The sequence below is a fragment of the Octopus bimaculoides genome, chromosome 15 (assembly GCF_046866305.1).
Source record: "Octopus bimaculoides isolate indiv1 chromosome 15, ASM4686630v1, whole genome shotgun sequence".
In the NCBI taxonomy this organism is placed as follows: domain Eukaryota; kingdom Metazoa; phylum Mollusca; class Cephalopoda; order Octopoda; family Octopodidae; genus Octopus; species Octopus bimaculoides.
In genome coordinates, this window is record NC_142942.1 from 30,171,699 (window position 1) to 30,185,245 (window position 13,547).

At 36.3% G+C, this 13,547-nt stretch overlaps 1 protein-coding gene across 7 annotated transcripts in view; it reads right to left on the reverse strand.

Moving 5' to 3' along the window:
- LOC106870248 (zinc finger protein 474) overlaps positions 1-13,547 on the reverse strand; it is a 161,892-nt gene that overhangs the window by 27,401 nt on the left and 120,944 nt on the right. For all 7 annotated transcript variants that reach the window (XM_014916607.3, XM_052973221.2, XM_014916455.3 and 4 more), the window contains one exon: positions 12,925-13,078. In XM_014916607.3, coding sequence (XP_014772093.1) covers positions 12,925-13,078 — 154 coding nt within the window. The remainder of the gene's footprint in view (positions 1-12,924; positions 13,079-13,547) is intronic.

Sequence of the window (13,547 nt, forward strand, 5' to 3'; positions counted from 1 at the left end):
TAACTCGTGTTAGTTGGGTAATAAATTCCACGGAAGATTTCTCAACACCCCGCGTGTCGATTTACTAATTTATTCGCTATCCATCAAATGATCCAGCATTGTATATATTATGATTGCTATTTCTGTTTTCAGCCCCTTTCTGTGATCGGTGGTGTTGAATTATGAAAAGCTATCTGAGTCAAGTGATGCTTGAGAATGAAGTCATGTGAGGATGTGGTTAAGAGATAAATGGTTCTTCGATCTAAATAGAATTTCGGTCCATTCCAAATGTCTAATGATTAAACGGTCGAAAACAATGAAGTCTTTATGGACATTGTATAATAACTTTCTATTTTAATACTAGAATTTTAAAACATTTAAGCAGTTACGCTGAGTCAATTATCCTTTTCCTCAAATTTTTTTTCCCGCTCTTCTACAGGCAAGTGTTACGATGTACAGGACTTTACAGTTGAAAAACATCTCGATTCTCCTGCTCACACTCTCTCCTCCTCCTCCTCCTCCTTCTCTCCCTCTCCCTCTGCCCCCTCTCTGTTTTCTTGTTTATCCCACAGTCTATCGAATGATTAGCTAGTTACTTAATAACTCAAATTTCCAGACTTCTCCAACTACAGCCATCTTTCCAGGAATGATATTAATGTCAGCAGCACGAAATTCAACTTTTCAAACACTATATCGTAAAATAGGAAATTAGTAGTATCAGAATATTTAAACTGGAATTAATTTGATTCCGTGAACTAGAAAATAATTCGGACATTTTCTTTCTTGTCATTTAGTAATTCGGAACCTAAACAACAATACTTGAATATATTTCCTCTTTCTTCAAAATAGAGACGTGTTCGAAAAGCTAGACTTCCCTCCTTCCTCGAGATGTGTCCGAAAAGGTAGACTTCCCCCCTTCTACGTAATTCTTAGATGTAGGGTTTATGCCCTGTGGTAGCATTGCTGTAACTGCTGTGTAAATAAAGTTACGTTTGGTCTTCTGGAAACTTCAACACACTGTCACTGTTATACAAGTAAACAGTTGTATCTGCACTTTAACACGTATATAGTCGATATATAAAGTGAATGCTGACATAAAGTAGTGAACCGAGATATTTTAATTAATCAAAATTAAAGAAGAACCAATCGTTTTTCTTAGTAGCTAACTATAGACAAAAAACGCAGGTGAGACTATCTTATATGTACTAATGTTAGCAAAACAATTTGAAAAAAATTCAATGTTTCATACAAATTCAGAACTAGAATACTTTATTTTGTTATTTTAGTAGTCGATTGGATTAATAGAACGTCGAGAAAAATGCCTTGCAGTATTTGTGCTGGTTCTAACTGTTCTGAGTTCAAACCAGTCGAAATCAACATTGCCTTTCATACTTTCGGGGTTGATAAATTAATGTGCTAGTCATGTACTGAGGTCGTTATAATCAACCTTCTTTCGAGTTTGAAACGACACCGGAGAAAGAGAAAGACGACGAGGGGGAGAAGGAGGAACAGTGCACAAATCCTTTGAAAGCTCTTCCGTATAGGTGATATTGATGTTATTGTTGTTTTGTTTGAAATCGCAGTTTGAACGTCTGCAGAGAAAAGATAGATTAGGAAGGAGATGCTGAAAATTTTAGAGAGGATTGGGATAAAGGCGGTTCATATTATATATGATCATAGGGGAAGTGAAGGAATCGCGTGTAATTTTGTGAAGGGCTTTGACCAGTTTTGGACGACACACCTTTTAGTTTAAAGAAACGGAATGGAGGTGCTGATGGTGGAGATGGCGGTGGTGATTGGATAGTGACAATTGTAATTTTTAAACCGAACAAAGTTTCTTATATCACGCATCACTTAACGCATGCGCATAAGTGCAATTCCATGAAATATTCACAAATATTTACGTGGCAGATATATAAGCGATTTAACTAAAGGTTGTATCATATGTACGGGATGCTTTTGGTTTTGTTTTGTTTATGGAAAAAATGGAAAAGTAGGAGTGAATATTTATTTTATGAGTGGTGTGTCTATAAGTATATAAAATTGTGCATAAACTACTTAAAGTATATATATATATATATATATATATATATATATATATATATATATATAAGTTTTATGTTATCCTGTTAATAATTCAGTTTCGAATCCCTTTTAATGTTTTTGAGCTTTCTGTTGCGGTCAATTGTTTTTCGTCCAGAAGATTCCCGTTAACTATTTTGACTATTAATAATACCCTGCCCAATCAGCTTTAGCAGTTTATTCGATAAATTAGTAAATATTAATCAGTACACAGTTCATAAATACTTATAAATCATGTATTTATGAATGAATCATAGTATTGCCCGAAATATTCACAACTGTCCCCACATGCACACACACACACACACACACACACACACACACACACACACACACACACACACACACACATATATATATATATATATATATATATATATGTTCTTGCACACATGATTATTACATTTAATGTAAAACTTGATTGCGTTCACCTATTCGACAGGCAAAGAGCTGCACTTGCCGTTATGCTTCAAAGCTCTTTGGATGTAACAAATTTTATTTCTGTTTTATTCTTTTGATTTCTTAATTTTTACAGTTTTCATTCATCACTTCCCTTTTGTGAATTGATTTCAAGATATATATATATATAATAAAACACTGGCCTTGGGCGAAAATTTGAAAGCATTATATAATTCAAGATGGGGAAGTATGATGACCCTGTGAAAGAACTAACAAAAGTGGGGTACCATTACACAGTAAAAGCAGTGGAAGTTGGCGCTCGGAATTTGTCGCAACTTCCACGCGCCAACTACTAGATCAGCTTGGAATCAAGGGTCGCAAAAGAATAGCGACAATGAAACGACCGTCAGAAACAGCTGAGATGAACTTAATGTGGTTATAGGCGAAAAGGAATAATAGATGTAAGTGAAAAGAAATACAGCTAGCCACTAAACATTGAAAGAACGAAACACGGTTTGAAACAGTGCAAGATCATGCGCTGGTCTATGTGGCCGAACAATAAGCGTACCCAAAGGTTCCAAGTTCAATTCCCACTAAAGGTGGAACTTAAATAACAGCAAAAGGACACCACCAAAGTGTCACTACCTATGTGGACCCGGCCCCCTTAGAATGTCGGGAACTAAAGGTCAGAAATACTTGTCTGACGAGAGTTCTTCCTCTGAAGAGTTCTCCTGCTGTCCGCTCACCCCAGAGCGAGTTTCTGTCCACCATAATATAATGTATACTTGTGTATACGCACACACACACACACACACACACACACACACACACACACACACACACACACGCACACATACAGTGTGTGTGTAAGTATGCGGATATCTATATGCAAGTATGCATGTGTACATGTATGTAAATTCGTTGATATCTATAGATTTGGAGGCAAATGTATCTACGTAGCTAACTATAAGCATTTATATTCTTAGTGCTTTTTATCCAGATTATTTTACATTAAAGCTAAATAACTCTTCAGATATGAGTATGTCTTTGTGTACATGTCTATGTGAGAAAAAGCGAGAGAGAGAGAGAGAGAGAGAGAGAGAGAGAGAGAGAGAGAGAGAGAGAGAGAGAACAATTGTAAATAGAAATATACATTACAAAATAGACACATCATGCATACTTGCTGACACATGCATTTAAGTAGAATCCATTAAAAATATACCATCGTACCAAATGACATAATTTGTTTTACATATACACACACGGACACGTTAATATTCAATGCATTATTATATATTACCATTGAAAGAATACTGTTGTTTTTGTTCATCATTTTTCTTTTTGTGCTCGTAAATTAATCTCAAGACACGACAAACTTATGCTTCATTGCACATTTATATTTTATGTATGATAAACCATGAAATATCAACGTGTCAATTTTGACGGCTTGATTGCATGATAAGACCTCCGCAAAGATACTGAGTCTGTTTTACCTTCTATACAACGTTGTCATTTTAGACGACTTCCTTCAATCGTGACATAGAATTTTCCATTAAAATTTCATTTAAGAAAGAAAGAAAGAAAGAAAGAAAGAAAGATCGAGGGATGAAAGGAGCAATAAAGAAATTAAATGAAAGGCTGAAAAAGAAGAAAAAAATAAAGGTATTATAGTGAAATATCGATAGATATTGATCCGATTATTCAATTCTGATTACAATGTTTCATTTATTGATGATGCATTTGTCTGCAGTGAGGGTCCCATAGAGCTGGTGTAAGTGTCCCCTGCGATTTCCAACTACAGTCAACACAGTCACGCAAAGAAAGGAAGGGCACATTAGATAATGTAAGTCTGAGATACTAGAAGAAGATGGATAGTCACGGCTGGATTGCAAGGGAGGCTAATTAATAACAGCAATCACAACCTAGTACGAACCAACAAAAGAAGCATTTATATGGTCACGCAACAATTAGAAGTAACAGCCGAACCTCCTGCAAATCATACATTACCTTCTCAAAACAATAAACACTCTAGAGATGTGGTTCTATACTCGCTATATATAAAAACGGACAGGATGGAAATAGCAGCTGGAACATCATTGAAAATAGATTTACTCGATCAGAATCAACCTGGGGCAAAGTAATTACAACAACAAAAAAAAACAGCAATATCCACGGGGAAGAATGAACTTCGCCCAAGCTGACTTCTTTTTTCCATTACATGAAGTCGAAGCTTTCAACGTTACGTATCATGTGGAGCTCTTATTCATTTGCCACGCTATACAGAGCTAGTATATTCTTTGTAAGCTGGATCTAACATGCAATTTCAATTAAAGCTTGAGCTAATTCACTAAACTTACAACTAACATAGCGATTTCTGGTCGTAATCAAAAGATGTATTTACTTCGGCTGATCTAACTACTTCGCACCCTCTTTAAAATTAACTATTTTATGAGGTGAGTACACTATGATGCTGTTACTCTGTAAGGAAACTGAGATACTAATGTGATTCTCATTCTATCGATATTTGATGAAAGTTATCAAGTAAGCAGTGTCATTGGTAGAATTCGGCAACATGAGACTGGGAATTAGACACTTAAAATATATTTTATACCTCCATGTTTGCTTGAATAGGACTAACGTGTCACATAACAACAACAACAACAACCCTTTCTAAAACCAAGATAATTAAGTTTACATGGTCGATCGATCTGTTAGAAATAGTAACCAAATTTCTCGCAAATCACTCTTATAGCCTTAAGGAGTGAACACATTGAATAATGTAATTTAGAAGTAAAAAAAGACAAGATGATCGCGGTTGAAATATCTCTGAGCCAATATAGTTTTACTCAATCATGACTAGTGTTGGGCTGAACAATGACAATGACAACCTTTCCTATATTATTGACATTACATCTTTGTTAAAATTAGTGAAACAGACGACCAGTTATCGATTCTTTAGTCAACATACAATCAATATTCATTCCAAGGTCAATTGCCATTTAGTAGCTTTAATCGAAGCTAGTTTATCACAAGTATTTATTTCTGACAATTGTCAATTGTGAAAAGATGAAAAGCAAAAATCAACACAGATACTGTCTGAGATCAGCCCGTAAATAGATGTATCTAACTGTATCAATACATATAATCTTGCATCTTACCATTTCTGCCACTCAGTAAACCATATAGTAAGTATAACGTAATAACAATGTAGAGAGATGCGATTTCGAAAGATCATTTCTAATTAGTTATTCTTTAGTAGCTTAATGAAGACAAAATTATATAACATAAATCAAACAGTTTAATAAAGCAACAAAAAAATGTGCGATGGCGAACGGGGGCGAAAGGACTCAGAAAATTCACACGATCAAACTCACAGGATCCGTTAACACCCGGTCACAAAAATGAAAAAAAAAAAAAAGTAGTGTAAAACAACATGTAAACGAATATGAAAAAAACAAAAATGCGCGCTAGCGAACGAGGGGGGGGGCAGTAAAATTCACACGATCCTATTTTTTCCCTTAAGAAAATGGATATTCTTCCCAACCACACGGTTCCGGGTTCAGTCCCACTGCATGGCACCTTGGGAAAGTGTCTTCAACTATAGCCTCGGGCCGACCAGTGCATCCGGGAGGCTGAAGGTGGCATTTCAGAGGAAAAATTATCTATGCTATAAACGAAGATGGAAACAAAAATTTGAGCACAAAATATTTTCGATTCCGTCTTCTGCATAATGGTATTAACAGAAACTATTGCAGCCATTCAAGAACGCAAAAAAAACCCCGTTAGTTTCACTGCAATATGTAAATCTCATTTGTGTGTAAATATTTTCGTTCCAAGGAACGAAGACAAAATCCTGACAAAAATTCGTGCTGCATCTGTTTTGTCTACGATTGTGTGTGAATTTCCCTGGTCCTCTCCACCCACCTCGTTCGCCAGCGCGTATTTTTTTTTTTTTTTTTCATATCTGTTTACTACATGCTGTTTTACACCTAGTACACTAATTTCTCTTCATTTTTGTGACCGGGTGTTAACGTTGAGTTTTCGAATCCTGTGAGTTTGATCGTGTAAATTTTCCGAGTCCTGTCCTCAACCCTCTGTTCACCAGCACGCATTTTTTATTATAATCGTTTAGTACACATTTTACTCCTATTACACTTTTTCTTTTTTTTTTTTTTCTTTTTTGGTGGCCGGGTGTCGAAGTCGGGTTACTGGATCTTGTGAATTATCCACCCCCACCCCCGTCACAAAAAAAATTTAAAAAGTAGTGTACTAGGTGTAAAATAATGTGTAGTAAACGAATATGAAGAAAAAATTGCACCGACGAACGGGTAAGTGGTGAGAGGGCTCGGAACATTCCCGATGTGAATTTTCCGAGTCGTCTCTCCCCCCACCACCACCTCGTTCGCCAGCGCGCATTTTCTTTTTTTGCATATTCGTTTACTACATGTTGTTTTACACCTATTACACTATTTTTTTTTTTTTCATTTTTTTTGCCTGGGTCCGAAACTGGAGGTTAACCCAACAAACTATGTGAATCAACTATATATCATTTGCTTCGTGCTTAAAAAATACACATAAAAACGCAGGAATATAAATACCATTAACAGCCAAGAAAGTCTAGGAACATTGCTCTAAACACGGGAGACTAATTAGGAAATGTGAAAATGATATTAATAAAAACATCAAATTCGAGTACTGTAATTTTTCAATGTAACATGGTTGTAAAAAAATGGTGTTCTCTACATACAAACACAATCTGCATGTTAACGCACTGTGTGTGTGTGTGTGTGTGTGTGTGTGTGTGTGTGTGTGTGTGTGTCACAGTATCAAATCCTGCTGAGGTCAATTTTGCTTTTCATCCTTTCGGAATCGATAAAAATTTCCAGACAAGGAAGTGAATTGCTGGAAGTATTAAGGGATCTAGCAAGATGCCTTGTGGTATCTTCTCCGGCTCTTTGCGTTTTAACATCAACACCTGCAACGAAACTGGCTTCAAGGTGTATCGGCCAAAGTCAGTGACTTTTTCTTTGGATAAGCGTCAGTGGCGTGGAGAGAGATCTGCCTGCATAAGCTACTGCTAGTCTTTATAAAATCTTGTCCAGACTTGTACACGCATGTACAAATGCATAGTCAATGTTGACTGATGGCGGCTCTATAATATTGTGTGTGTGTGTGTGCCTGTGTGTGTGTGTGATTGAGTGTGTTATTTTGCAGAATTCAAGCCACTCACGGACAATGTGTGTGTGTGTGTGTGTGTATGTGTATTTGCGCGTGTGCTGATGTAAATGTGTGTAGGTAAAATTGTGCTCATGTAGTTGGTGTGTATGATCCTTTAGTACACAAGTGTGTGTGCTTCATTATTGTTTGCATGTGAGTGTGTCTGCACTGTGCATTCCATATATACGTATGATTGTGAGCATATCTTCTGTCCGCGAACCGCAAGTAGAAAATCTCATTGAATTTCTACAAATTCTCGCTGTACAACTAATGGATTGTATTTGAAGAATGTGAATAAGTTTGCTCTGTTCTAACTTGGAGAACCACATAATTTCTTGGTTTTTATTCATAGATCAGTGGATCTATGATAATAGAAACAAATGAAAATCTATTGCTTGTACATAAGATCTGTAAATTTCTCATTAAATCTCAAAAGATGCTCTTTTCTCTAATCTTTGACGAGATATTCACATTCACTTAGATGATGATTTCAATAACATTACACGACTTGCTTCTTTCCAATATAACAATATCTGGCCTAATGTGCTTATATCGATCTGCAGTTTTCATTGGACTGTCACAGCAGTGATCTTTAATTGTAAAGGTGTGGATACATTCTGGTTCTGGTGTGCCTCACTCATAGCCAACAGAACAATCCTTCCTGTGCATAGCATTATTTTTGTCAATGTTGTTGGGTTGGTATTCTCTAAAATGCGGGATGTGTATCAATGCATAACTTTCGGGTGGTATAATGAGTATTTTACTACTGTTTAAGTGGGTCAGTCCGGATAACCTTGGTTCACATGGAACAACCTTATACTCAGAGTACCTATTTAGGAATTCTTTACCAAATCTCATGACGTCATTGTTTTCACCTTAGAGTATAAAGGTGATGTATTCATTTCTTTCTTTACTGTTCCGTAGGTGTCGTGTAAACGATACGATGCGGCATTCAAAGGCCGTTTGAACTGACCTCATTCTTCTGCCTCCATCTATCCATTTAGCATAAATCTAGTGTCACTGTTGATAACGAATTTACCGGTTCGTACTAGAACAGGCACTGTGAAATGGTTGCTGGATATAATTTTATTGAATATTGGCAGCTCTGACTTCGGTATCTTTCGATGTCTACTGAAGTATTCTTTTCTCGCTCACAGCATCGTGTGCAATATTCTCTTTATTTCGGAGATATGTGTAGCATACATCATTAGTGACAGAGCAGATAGTTTTGGCCATTGTTATCCATCTTCCTTGTCTGGTCTACAATCTTTTCTCTTTTGTCTATCAAATAAGAACATTCATCTTGACCAAATTAAGTTTCACTAGTTTTGTCTTTAATATCGTGAATATTACTTGAATACATTTTAAGGCTACATTAATGGGTGACATTAACTTCTCTTCCCTCTACAAATTTAATCACATAGCACTTGTATTTCCTTAACAGGCCTGAAAGGGGGTTCAATGATAGGAGAAAAACATTAGAGATAAGTTGTTACCCTGATATATTCCTATTGATAGCTTACTTCTCTTTAATAAGTACAGTAGTCGAGGTAGCTTTTGTCCTTATCCTGCGGACCATGCTGTTGACATAATGTCATAAACTACAGCCGCTGGAGCATTGGGAAGTGTAGCGACTCTATTACCCATGAATCAAACACTTTCTTAATTCGGCCGGAGTCAATAGACTTTGATAGTGCTGCTTCTCTTCTTTAAGAACAACTTTGGTGATAAGGTTTTTCGGAAAACACTTAAACTTCTATCAGCTCATCAGTCACCACGTTGTGTACATTGCAATGATCTTTCAAGAATACAATCCAGTAACCTATGCATAGCTTATATATAACATTTAAGCAAGTTACGGACTTTTAGATTCTTGTCGTATGCATCTCCTGGGTTTTAGATGCGAGTTAACTCTAAGCGAGATTAACATAATTTACATTATTTACATTCGACGGATATTTGTCCTCCTGTTGTTTGTTGCTAACACAACGTTTCGGCTGATATACCCTCCAGCCTTCTTCAGGTGTCTTGGAGAAATTTCGAACCTGGGTTCTCATTCCTAAGGTATTTTTGCATGTTATTATTTTAATTATTATTATTATTATTCAGGTCACTGCTTGGAATCGAACTCGGAATCTTGGGGTTAGTAGCCTGTGCTCTTAACCACTACGCCATATGCCCGTGGGCATATGGAACTGTATTAACATAATTTGTTCTTATGAAGAAGTTTACAATAGTTATATTACGGGGCGTGAAATTTCTGCACCAATAACTGAGTATTAGGTCTCTTCTCATGCAATTTTTTGTTTGTTAATTTTGCAGTAACTGTCAAGAAAGGTTCACTAATGATACTATGTACTTTAGGAGAAACTTTTGCATAATACTCGTTGTGCAGCTGAAAAGAAAACATTGCATCATGGTAATATTGCTTGTTTACATTCCAGATAATTCCCCAGATAACTCTACATAATTTGGGGGAAAGACTTTTACGACCTTTGGTGGTATGGTCATTCCCACTGCAATATACTTGGAGGTTTAACGCTAACTTGCGATGGATAATCCTACATTTTAATTTTTTTAAGGTAACGAAATTTTTCGCCTGCCGCTTGCATTTCGAGTTTAAGAGCAATTAGCTTAGCCGTTCATGTCTCTTGTTAGTATTTCCTATAAGCCGTTGATAATCTATCATAAAGTCACAGCTGACAGTTCGTAAATTCATTATTCACTTTATACTTAACACCACTATCCAATTACTTAATATTGTTCTTGCGTCTGTCGATAAGTTCTTGGAGAAGGTTACCCATTTTGGTTGTGTTTACCCGCTACAATAGATTGCTGTTACTGTTATCTGTGGCAAGAGGTAACTATCCCACAATACAAAAAGACATTCAATGTCCATAAGTTAGAAGCTTTAATTCATATAAATTGTTCTTTAACGACTTGATCGATCATAGATTCGGCAAGTTTCCTATCGACTCGTCTCATATAATTGTTAGATGATGTAAATGGCAAAGTCTTGTTCAAATTTTGCTGTTAGCTTTGTTTTGAGTAGTTTACATTCGCCATTCATTTCTCTTTGTTCATAAGCAGATACCGCTCGTTCGTGTAACGGCGGCAGCCAAATCTCAATGTTATTTTTCTATTATTATTGTCGATTTGGTTGTGGTCCGTTTTCTTTGGCGTTTTCTGGGGAGAAGATTACCCTGTTCTATCCATAATTTTAATTAATGTACGATTTTGGGGGCTAGTAGGAAAAGCAGCATATTTTTCTGAACGAATTGAAATGTAAATAGTTGGCGTACTTTAGATTCCAGTCGTTCTTCATCCTTTTCATGTAAATAGTCAAGAGATCGTCTTCAGCTTTTTTGTACAATTTATACAGTTCTTGATTCAATTCAAAAGTCCACTCGAATTTCTCGCGATGGTTCTGCGACCTGTGATAGTTGACTCCAGTTTCTTTTCCTGCCATACATATGTTGAGTTTCAGCTGATTTTCTCTGCATGATTATTGCTACAAACTTTTCTAAAATGATGCTTCTTCACATTTATTAGAAGATAACCACGTTTTTAACCAGGTTTATATCAAGGCAAAATGTTTTAGAGAATAGTCTTCATTACACAAAAGCTGAATACATCCCTTGTGCCGACGTGAATTTGATTCTATATTTCCTACGCAGTTTTCGCGCGCGCGCGCGTATGTGTGTGTGTGTGTGTGTAGCCTAAATTTGAGTAGTCCTTATTTCGTCATTTATATTACACTAGACCAACTCAGTATGTCAACATTTTAATTTTTCAATAATCAAATAATTCTGTTATTGGTGTTTTACTTCCATGTATTTTAGATTTAAGCAAATGTTTATTGATAGGTATTTTCTGACATGATGTTGCAGGAAGATTTTCGTTTTTCAAAGTCCATTACATGATACTACTGACAAGAAATCATAGATTCGCCATCACTGCTCAAGTCATTTAATACAGGCTACTTCAATACCTTCACTTGTAATTAAGCATCACCGAAATCATTGTATAATTAACATGTTTCATTAACTTGTAACTCGCTGCGCTAAATCTCAATTATCGTATGAGAGTTGGCTCTGACTGAAGTGTACATATTACAGTCCTTTTTCATTTGTACCAAACATTTCAATGAAACATACTTCACACGTATTTACAAAATGAGTCAACTCAACGAGCAAGAAGTATCTGCCAAATCTTCTTCAGGCGTGGTTGTGTAGTAAGAAGCTTGCTTCCCAACCACATGGTTCCGGGTTCAGTCCCACTGCGTAGCACCTTGGGCAAGTGTCTTCTTCCATAGCCTCAAGCCAATCAAAGCCTTGTGAGTGGATTTGGTAGACGAAAACTTAAAGAAGCCCGTCGTATGTATGTCTGTATTTGTATGTGTGTCTTTGTGTCTGTGTTTGTCTCCCCATCATAGCTTGACAACTGATGCTGGTGTGTTTACGTCCCCGTAACCTAGCGGTTCAGTGAAAGGAGTCGATAAAATGAGTACTAAGCTTACAAAGAATAAGTCCTGGAGTCGATTTCTTCGACTAAAAATCAATTTAAGGCGGTGCTCCAGCATGAGCGCAATCAAATGACTGAAACAAGTAAAAGTATCCTCCGAGATTCAGTGTGGAAAATTACATCAATACACCAAATTTTAAAATTTTCACGGTTCGACAAGAGACCGATAGATCGCCATGTTGGCCCGCTGAAATCTACAAGTTTTTTTATTCTCTCTCTCTCTCTCTCTCTCTCTCTCTCTCTCTCTCTCTCTCTCTCTCTCTCTCTCTCTCTCTCTCTCTCCTCTCTCTCTCTGTTTATTTTCTCTTATTCCTTTCTTTTGAAGAGCGTAGGCTCGAAACGTGAAAGACTTTTTCATTTTTCCCGAGCGTCAAATTAATACACTTGTTCATACACCTGTCTTCGTCTGCTTTTCTATAAATTTCAACGATAGAATACATTCTAGGCTTACAAAGAATAACTCCTTAGGTCGAGAATAAACCATACCCAACCGTTTTTAAATAGATGAAACATTAGATAATGTATTTTTAGATGCATAATGGCTGAAATAAAGGCGAGATAGTTATGACCGAATCATACTTGATCAGAACTGATCTGGAGCTAAATAACTATCAGACAAATAAATGTTCAATTTAATTTAAGCAAAGGAAACAAAAGAAGAAAAAAGTTTGATGCAAAATAACATTCAAATATACATAGATACATGATTAAATGATAACCTACCTCCCGGGTTTTAGATTTAAGTGTAGACGTAGATGTTTCTTGCTTTGGTTTACAACATTTTTGGTGCACTATTAAACGATCTGGAAGAAACGTACGTGCACAATTTTCGCAAGCTACGAGGCTTTCTTGAGAAATTTTCCAAGCCATTTCATTTCTTTAAAAGAAAAAAAAATATCAAATGATACACAGGAATAGTTATGACATATAATCCAATGACGGATCCTCTGCGAAATAGCAACCGAATCTTTCACAAGCAACATTCAATGTATGGTAATCTTTATATCCAACTTAACGTGGATGTCTTGTTAGAACATCGAATTCTGCATTGAGATATCCTATCAAATAGGCGCTTAGTGCATAAAAGTACACACAAAAATCGTAGCAGACGAGAATCGGCTGTCATGGCCCTGTCTTAGCCTCGAGGGATACTCTGCTTGGTGCATATAAGTACACACATGGATTGTAGAAGAGGAGAATCGTCTGTGAATGGCACTAAAACTACCATATCACGTGATATCAGTCTACTGGACATCATCAGTCAAATCTCATTGATACGATATATAGAATATCAGCATCTTTTAAGACAACAATGTCTAAAATAGCCAGCAGGATTATTGAAAATT